Source organism: Oncorhynchus mykiss, chromosome 19 (assembly GCF_013265735.2).
Source record: "Oncorhynchus mykiss isolate Arlee chromosome 19, USDA_OmykA_1.1, whole genome shotgun sequence".
NCBI classification, from domain to species: domain Eukaryota; kingdom Metazoa; phylum Chordata; class Actinopteri; order Salmoniformes; family Salmonidae; genus Oncorhynchus; species Oncorhynchus mykiss.
In genome coordinates, this window is record NC_048583.1 from 60,928,754 (window position 1) to 60,938,347 (window position 9,594).

The 9,594-nt window shown below is 44.2% G+C and overlaps 1 protein-coding gene across 2 annotated transcripts in view; it reads left to right on the forward strand.

Moving 5' to 3' along the window:
• The window catches only part of xdh (xanthine dehydrogenase), a 48,834-nt gene extending 40,390 nt beyond the window's left edge, over positions 1-8,444 (forward strand). For both annotated transcript variants that reach the window (XM_036955272.1, XM_036955273.1), the window contains 7 exons: positions 4,857-4,985; positions 5,080-5,154; positions 5,814-5,866; positions 6,252-6,366; positions 6,475-6,729; positions 6,973-7,140; positions 7,225-8,444. In XM_036955272.1, the coding sequence (XP_036811167.1) occupies positions 4,857-4,985; positions 5,080-5,154; positions 5,814-5,866; positions 6,252-6,366; positions 6,475-6,729; positions 6,973-7,140; positions 7,225-7,275 (846 nt within the window). In that variant the 3' untranslated portion in view covers positions 7,276-8,444. The remainder of the gene's footprint in view (positions 1-4,856; positions 4,986-5,079; positions 5,155-5,813; positions 5,867-6,251; positions 6,367-6,474; positions 6,730-6,972; positions 7,141-7,224) is intronic.
• The last annotated feature ends 1,150 nt before the right edge of the window (positions 8,445-9,594 follow it).

Genomic DNA, 9,594 nt, shown 5'->3' on the forward strand with positions numbered 1-9,594 from the left:
AGATGGTGCAGGTAGGAGACTGACACACCATGATGGTGCAGGTAGGAGACTGACACACCAAGATGGTGCAGTTAGGAGACTGACACACCAAGATGGTGCAGGTAGGACACTGACACACCAAGATGGTGCAGGTAGGAGACTAACACACCAAGATGGTGCAGGTAGGACACTGACACACCAAGATGGTGCAGGTAGGTGACTGACACACCAAGATGGTGCAGATAGGAGACTGACACACCAAGATGGTGCAGGTAGGAGACTGACACACCAAGATGGTGCAGGTAGGACACTGACACACCAAGATGGTGCAGGTAGGACACTGACACACCAAGATGGTGCAGGTAGGAGACTAACAAACCAAGATGGCACACGTAGGAGACTAACACACCAAGATGGTGCAGGCAGGACACTGACACCAAGATGGTGCAGTCAGGACACTAACACACCAAGATGGTGCAGGCAGGACACTAACACACCAAGATGGTGCAGGTAGGAGACTAACACACCAAGATGGTTCAGGTAGGACACTGACACACCAAGATGGTGCAGGTAGGACACTGACACACCAAGATGGTGCAGGTAGGAGATTAACACACCAAGATGGCACAGGTAGGAGACTAACACACCAAGATGGTGCAGGCAGGACACTGACACCAAGATGGTGCAGGCAGGACACTAACACACCAAGATGGTGCAGGCAGGACACTAACACACCAAGATGGTGCAGGTAGGACACTGACGCACCAAGATGGTGCAGGTAGGAGACTAACACACCAAGATGGTGCAGGTAGGACACTGACACACCAACATGGTGCAGGCAGGACACTAACACACCAAGATGGTGCTGGCAGGACACTAACACACCAAGATGGTGCAGGCAGGACACTAACACACCAAGATGGTGCAGGCAGGACACTAACACACCAAGATGGTGCAGGCAGGACACTAACACACCAAGATGGTGCAGGTAGGACACTAACACACCAAGATGGTGCAGGTAGGACACTGACACACCAAGATGGTGCAGGTAGGAGACTGACACACCAAGATGGTGCAGATAGGAGACTGACACACCAAGATGGTGCAGGTAGGAGACTGACACACCAAGATGGTGCAGGTAGGACACTGACACACCAAGATGGTGCAGGTAGGACACTGACACACCAAGATGGTGCAGGTAGGAGACTAACAAACCAAGATGGCACACGTAGGAGACTAACACACCAAGATGGTGCAGGCAGGACACTGACACCAAGATGGTGCAGGCAGGACACTAACACACCAAGATGGTGCAGGCAGGACACTGACACCAAGATGGTGCAGGCAGGACACTAACACACCAAGATGGTGCAGGCAGGACACTAACACACCAAGATGGTGCAGGCAGGACACTAACACACCAAGATGGTGCAGGCAGGACACTAACACACCAAGATGGTGCAGGTAGGACACTGACGCACCAAGATGGTGCAGGTAGGAGACTAACACACCAAGATGGTGCAGGTAGGACACTGACACACCAACATGGTGCAGGCAGGACACTAACACACCAAGATGGTGCTGGCAGGACACTAACACACCAAGATGGTGCAGGCAGGACACTAACACACCAAGATGGTGCAGGCAGGACACTAACACACCAAGATGGTGCAGGCAGGACACTAACACACCAAGATGGTGCAGGTAGGACACTAACACACCAAGATGGTGCAGGCAGGACACTAACACACCAAGTGTAGTTCTCATTTCTGTATAAGGCTTAAAATACAGGATCAAATGTTGCTAATGTATGTCACATGATTTAAAACACAGAACCCTAAAATGACAGGTAGACAGGTTTCCGTTGACCCAGGGTTTTAATCAACAAACGCAATATCGCCCAACATTGTTTTGACATTTGTAAACGGAAAAGGCAGATATGGGAGACATTTTCTCAACTTTGTCAAGATTTTATCCGTTCGACAAGATAATATTTTTTTTCTTATGTCAAACTTTCCCTTATTGCGACACATGACGATGGAAACAATGTTTTTTCGAATAAACGATGATTGACTAATAATTTTGGGGATATCTGGGGTAAGTCAAGTCATGGCCCCAGTTGCATATGCAACTCAAAAATGTTCTCTAGGAAACCCATAACCTAATAGCCTATGTACATTATGGTGACAATGACTTGTGATGAAAATAACCAGATGGGAAGTTAACACGGGCTTTTTAAACCCTCCTGTTGTGTTCGTTTCATGATAATTCATTCTGTGTTCCCGGTCCACAATGACCACCCCGTTATAGTTGATTATAAATCCATATTATCACCTAATGTTGTGCTAGATCTTGTTATCAACTTATATTCTTGTGATTATTACATGTTTTGAACTTCTATTTGCTATTTATGGCCTGTAGAACTCATTGACCTGAGCTCATGTAACTCGTTTTTGAGTTTAAAAAAAAGCATAATGTATGGATTATTTTGACTATAACAAATACTCAGATGAAACATATTGTGCTGTTTATCACAGACTACTTTGTGTCAAAGTTTAACAAGGACTCTCTCCTCTTCACCAGTGTCATGATTCAAGATATGATCAAAAGCCTCACATACAGTATATTGTTTTGGTCATTGTGCTGCCACAGAATTGTGAACAAGGCCTCAAATAAGATTTATATACCAGAGCTGTGAGAAAAGTTCTATATATTATTGAAACAATGTTGCGATTGTTTGTGAGAATGCCAACAGGTGTGGTTCCTGTGGGGGAAAGATTCTACTGGGGAAAGATTCCCCTGGGGGTTGCCATGGAAGCTAAGAAGGGGTGTGTGTGTGTGTGTGTGCGTGTGTGTGTATGTGCGTGTGTGTGTGCGTGTGTGTGTGTGTGTGTGTGTGTGTGTGTGTGTGTGTGTGTGTGTGTGTGTGTGTGTGTGTGTGTGTGTGTGTGTGTGTGTGTGTGTTTGTGCGTGTTTGTGCGTGTGCGTGTGGGGGTGTGTGTGTGTGTGTGTGTGCGCGTGTGTGTGTGTGCGCGTGTGCGCGTGTGTGTGTGTGCGCGTGTGCGCGTGTGCGCGTGTGCGTGTGTGCGTGTGTGCGCGTGTGCGCGTGTGTGCGTGTGTGCGTGTGTGCGTGTGCGTGTGTGCGTGTGCATGTGCGTGCGTGCGTGTGTGTGTGTAACCAGTGCTGTACTGCACCGCTGTCACTCTGCGTTGTGTGTGGTTGATTGAGACTATAGACGTGGGACTTTGGAGATCAGGTAGTTTTAATTAAGCAGAGTTCACTCTCTGCATTCGAAAAGGAAATAAAACATTTGTAGAGCCACATTATGTTCTGCGAATCGTCGCCTCTTTCTACAACAGATGCACAATAGGAGGGACTGGGATCATTCGAGGAGCTAGCCATCGTTCACACATACAGTAGCCTGCTAATACCTTAGCTAGCTATTAACCACATGTTGAATTCAGAATGTTGACATCATCCTAAAAAGTAGCTACAGGTGCATCTTAACAATACCATCCACTTATGAGTAACCTCTAAATATACAACATTATTCATGAACAAAACACTGTGTGTATGACTTTGTAATTAAAAGAATCAAACTTTTCTGAAGACAGAAAAAGCGTGCCTACCTCTCTCAGTGCATCAAAATGATTGGAGCAGGAGCACGCAGGGCAACTCGTAAATACACACTCCTCTACTCCCAGGATGCACCGCAGGGCAACATGTTAGTACACACTCCCTTACTCCCAGGAGGCAGGCATGCAGCATAACAAATCAAATCAACACAACATATTAATATATGAACCTGGTGAAATTCACATAGTACTTTAACAACTGGTACATGTGCTCAAACACACTTGCAAAATGGGTGTCAGGGAGAGGAAGTGTGTCCATCTGATGAATGGGCATGTGCCCGAACTCAATTTTAAACACTAATTTGTAGTCTCACCCATTAATGTCTAATGATCGGTCATTTTTTGACCGGGAACACCACAGGTGTACCAAAGTTAAATAAAACACCCAAAATGTAATGAAATTCATCAAAGTCTATTTTGTGTGTTCAGATGCCCTTCGTGGACAAAGTCATGTGACCTCATGTGACCATTTTCTCAGAGAGAAAACGTGTAAATCGGTCCAATTCCACCAGTACACAGCAGGAGGGTTAATTAAGAAGCATAAATATATGTTATTTCTACAGGCCTCACAGATTGATCAAATGAATTAGATCCAATGATTTACGGCCTGTAGGGCAGGAGAGGGCGAGGCTTGCTGATATTTTAATTATAATATGCCCACTGCTTGCAAAATAAATATACAAATAATGTTTCTTTGCAGGATAATGATTGTCCTGACTTTCAAGAATTAATTTTCTGGTCGGCTGGATGCATGTTTCACCATCCAATTATTTCAGAACTATAGGACTGGACATTTTCATCATGGCACAGACCATGGCGCTATGTTGGCAGAGGAGAATTATTAGAATATTAGTCAGTTATTGCATTTAATCCACGCTGGCTTTCCGTGGGACATGAACCAGATAAGTGGGGGACACAGGCTGTCACTCGTGTCTTAATGCACAATTTGACTAAATAAGTCATGGAAACATTTCAACCACTGTAGGTTTTTTTTTTTTTGGGGGGGGGGGGGGGGGACGTTTTTCGTTGTTGGTGTTACGTCATTACGTTAAGCTGGCAATTGTCACATCCTATTTTCTACGTGAACTTTCTAAATGTCGACAAAGAATCACTAGAGAAGTTAATGGAAACAGAGCTCTCTCTCCATAGAGCTGGTATTTAAACTACTACACTAACTAGTACACTAGTTATTCACTGGATAATTAAATACATCCACATATTTGTGTGTGTGTGTGTGTCAGGTGGCCAGTAGGACCCTGGGTATCCCCAGCAGTAAGATCCACATCACAGAGACCAGCACCAACACTGTTCCCAACACCAGCCCTACTGCTGCCTCTGCTTCCTCCGACCTCAACGGAGCCGCTGTGCATGTAAGACAGACTCACACACACTCACCTGCTGCTTTCAATATTCTTTACTGCAGCCAATCTTCTAACCAATCTCTCCCTCTCCCTCTCTCTCTAGAATGCGTGTGAGATCCTACTCCACCGTCTAGAACCCTACAAGACCAAGAATCCTAAAGGATGCTGGGAGGACTGGGTCAGTACCTGTCAATCATATACAGTCTTATTTCTAATTGGATGGTATCATTGCTCGTCTTTAAAGGCCCAATGCAGTCAAAATCCAGTTATTTCCTGTGTTTTGTATCATATTGTACAACAGCTGATGAAACTAGCATTGTAAAGTGTGAAAAAGGTGCTATATCCTGATAGTTGTTGGTTGAAAATACAATTTAATCAGCAGGTTTTTTCATGGGTGAAGTTTTGGCTCGCCTAGTGGCATTACCAGGCGGTTTCATTGAAAATAAGAATTTATTATTTAACTGACTTGCCTAGGTAAACCGGGAGGTCCGTGGGGCGACGCACAATTGGCCTAGCGTCGTCCGGGTTAGGGAGGGTGTTAAGAAGCAGTGCGGCTGGTTGGGTTGTGTATCGGAGGACGCATGACTTTCAACCTTCGTCTCTCCCGAGTTGTAGCGATGAGACAAGATAGTAGCTACTACAACAATTGGATACCATGAAATTGGGGAGAAAAAGGGGTAATTAAAAAAAAAAAAAACTATTATAGTAAGGTATGTAATTGTTACCCAGAAATGATTCGACATAGAGATAAAAATGTTTGAATTGGGCCTTTAACCCAGAGTGCCCTTCCTTTTAAACATCATGTGTTTTAATCAATTACTCATTATCTGTTTTCAGGTGAACGCTGCCTACTTTGACCGGGTCAATCTGTCTGCTAATGGATTCTACAAGTACGTTACCTGGTACACAGTCACAAGAAAATAACACGCAGTGTATTATTACCAAACCCGTTTTAACAATACATGAATCATTTCGGGTTTTTTTTTCAAATAGTTTGCCTGTGAGGCAACACAATAAACTACCATAGCTGGTTGCTAGCTTGCTACAATGCTGCTAAATGCTAGCTAATCTGAAATTGCTAGCTAGGCTAAATGCTAGCTGTTCTAGAATGTTGCTAAATGCTAGGTAGGCTACAAATGCTTGCTAGACTACAAATGTTCGATTGATAGGCTAAATGCTAGCTAGGCTACAATGTTGCTAAATGGCACAACTGGAACCGAAAATCACCAGAAAGATTTCTTGGTGTAATTAACTGTTTATTTATGTCTTCCTCAGGACTCCAGACCTTGGTTATGACTTTGAGACCAACACAGGTCGTCCTTTCAACTACTTCAGTTATGGAGTGGCCTGCTCTGAGGTGGAGATAGACTGTCTGACCGGCAGCCACAAGGTGAGTGATGCGCTAGTGTGTGTTTCCCACTTCTCTTGCGTACTTGAGCGATTTTAGGACTGAATCGATTGATAAGACACAAACCAATATCCTCCATCTCTCCATTAGAACATTCATACTTCCATCGTCATAGATGTGGGGAATAGTCTGAACCCAGCTCTGGACATAGGACAGGTAGAGGGGGGCTTTATGCAGGGTGTGGGTCTGTACACCCTGGAGGAGCTGAAGTATTCTCCCGAGGGATACCTGTTCACGCGAGGACCAGGCATGTACAAGATCCCCGCCTTTGGAGACATCCCCACTGACCTCACAGTGTCTCTGCTCCGAGACGCCCCCAACGACAAGGCCATCTTCTCCTCCAAGGTAGGGACTCTTATTGTGAAGGAAGCCCTCTTCTTATTCTTGTGGAACCCCCATTTAATTAATCATACTTAACACTTCTCTCTATCTATCTATCTATCTATCTATCTATCTATCTATCTATCTATCTATCTATCTATCTATCTATCTCTCTCTCTCTCTCTCTCTCTCTCTCTCTCTCTCTATCTCTCTATCTCTCTCTCTATCTCTATCTCTATCTCTATCTCTATCTCTATCTCTATCTAGGCGATAGGTGAGCCTCCTCTCTTCCTTGCGGCCTCTGTGTTTTTTGCCATCAAAGATGCCATCATCGCTGCCAGGAAGGAGTCAGGCCTTAGTGGGCCCTTCAGATTGGACAGCCCGGCCACACCTGAGAGGATACGCAATGCCTGCGAGGATCGCTTCACCAAACTGGTATGTTCATCACATCTCTAACAGTCCTTGAATAAAACTATGGAGACACACACTGATCTGTTGTTGTTGTTGTTTTGGTTCCAGTGCCCCCCTGCAGAGCCAGGCACCTTCACTCCATGGGCTGTCGTAGTGTAAGACGAACGGAACTAGAGAGAGAAGAAATGCAGAGGAGAGAGAGAAGAGGGGAGAGACGGAGGGGGGAAAGAATAGGATAGCAAGCAGAGAGAGAAGGTTAATCTGTTTCAAAATTATGCCATTCAATTCCTTTGTCTCAGTCTGAGGAAATGGCTGTTCTAATCAGTTTGTCATGGAGACAGAACCCTAATCAGTTTGTCATGGAGACAGAACCCTAATCAGTTTGGAATGGAGACAGAACCCTAATCAGTTTGGAACTCTTACCCTAACGCACACATGGGTGGATCTCGGTAGTGTAAAGGGGCATCATCTCCTTGTCTCCTGTCTCTCATCCTTACTGAGCTGAGAATTCAGAACAATATAGTGGATGTTGGGGGTCTGCTTTCACCTGTCCACTAGTTTTAGATCAGTGAAGAGGAAGAGCCTATTAAAGATGAAGCACAGATCTGAAGCCTACCTGGCTATCAGCACTTTGACCTAGGAAGCAGTCCTAGTCCGGTTCCCCACATAGCCACCATGGTGCGTTCCGAAATAGGTCAGGAGGCCACAGATTCTGATTGGAGGAAAGTGTCGCCGAGGCCTCGGGAACTGACCAGACCAATCACACACACCACTGTAACTGTTGATGATCTTTTTCAAGGGATGTCAATCATTTTCAGACCTCACTGCATATCATATACAAATGACCTATGATCAATTCAATATCTGTTATGATGCCTGTTGTATCCCTTTATCAAATAAGTCTACATCTTGTAGTTGTGTGTAAAAGAGCTGATATTTGTGTGTTAAATTTAATATAATTTCCTAAATGTATGATATTTTATACATGTTAATTTAATTTTCCTTTTGCTAGCAGAAATGGTGATTTTATTTAGTGGTTATATTTTGATTAATAGAGTTTTATAGGAATCATTTGTTTAATTTATTTTATGTGTAATCTCAGGTTTTGGTAAAACAGCACCATCTGGTGGCCGGTAGTGTGTCTGCTGCGCTACTGTTTTCAATTCAACTTAGTTAAATACTACTTGACTGACACAGAATAACTCAATTACTTCAACTACTTGATAAGACTGAGACAAAAAAAATGTAATTGAAGAATTAGCTTTATTTTACATGTCAATAATGTATAGAGTTTGTCTGTTCAATAAACATAGATTTCCAATCCTCTGTCTCTGTCCTCTGATATAAGTGCTTGCTATGCGGTGTGTGTACACCCATTCATATTAGAGGATTTGGCTATTCCAGTCACAGCCGTTGCTGACAGGTATATATAATCAAGCACACAGCTATGCAATCTCCATAGACAAACAATGGCAGTAGAATGGCCCGTACTGAAGAGCTCAGTGACTTTCAACGTGACACCATCATAGGATGTCACCTTTCCAACAAGTCAGTTTGTCAAATTTCTGCCCTACTAGAGCTTCCCCCCGGTCAACAGAAAGTGCTGTTATTGTGAAGTGGAAAGATCTAGGAGCAACAACGGCTCAGTCGCAAAGTGGTAGGCAACGCAAGCTCACAGAACGTAAAATGTACTCAGCCTAACCCCTTGACTAGCTCTACGTTAAAGCTGATAAGAGAGAGACCAGAGAACCATGAAGAAGAGACAAGATTGAGCCATTGTTGTGATTTACAAAATAAAATAGTCATGGAACCTGTGTGGCTGACTGTTCGGATAGAAACTCCTCCTCCCATTGTCAATCAGCTGTCTCTAACCTGTAGTCTCTACAGAGTGAAAACACTTCCTCCCATTGTCACTCAGCTGTCTCTAACCTGTAGTCTCTACAGAGTGAAAACACTTCCTCCCATTGTCACTCAGCTGTCTCTAACCTGTAGTCTCTACAGAGTGAAAACACTTCCTCCCATTGTCACTCAGCTTTCTTCTGACATGTAGTCTCTACAGAGTGAAAACACTTCCTCCCATTGTCACTCAGCTGTCTCTAACCTGTAGTCTCTACAGAGTGAAAACACTTCCTCCCATTGTCACTCAGCTGTCTTCTAACCTGTAGTCTCTACAGTGTGAAAACACTTCCTCCCATTGTCACTCAGCTGTCTCTAACCTGTAGTCTCTACAGAGTGAAAACACTTCCTCCCATTGTCAATCAGCTGTCTCTAACCTGTAGTCTCTACAGAGTGAAAACACTTCCTCCCATTGTCAATCAGCTGTCTCTAACCTGTAGTCTCTACAGAGTGAAAACACTTCCTCCCATTGTCACTCTTCTGTCTTCTAACCTGTAGTCTCTACAGAGTGAAAACACTTCCTCCCATTGTCACTCAGCTGTCTCTAACCTGTAGTCTCTAAAGAGTGAAGACACTTCCTCC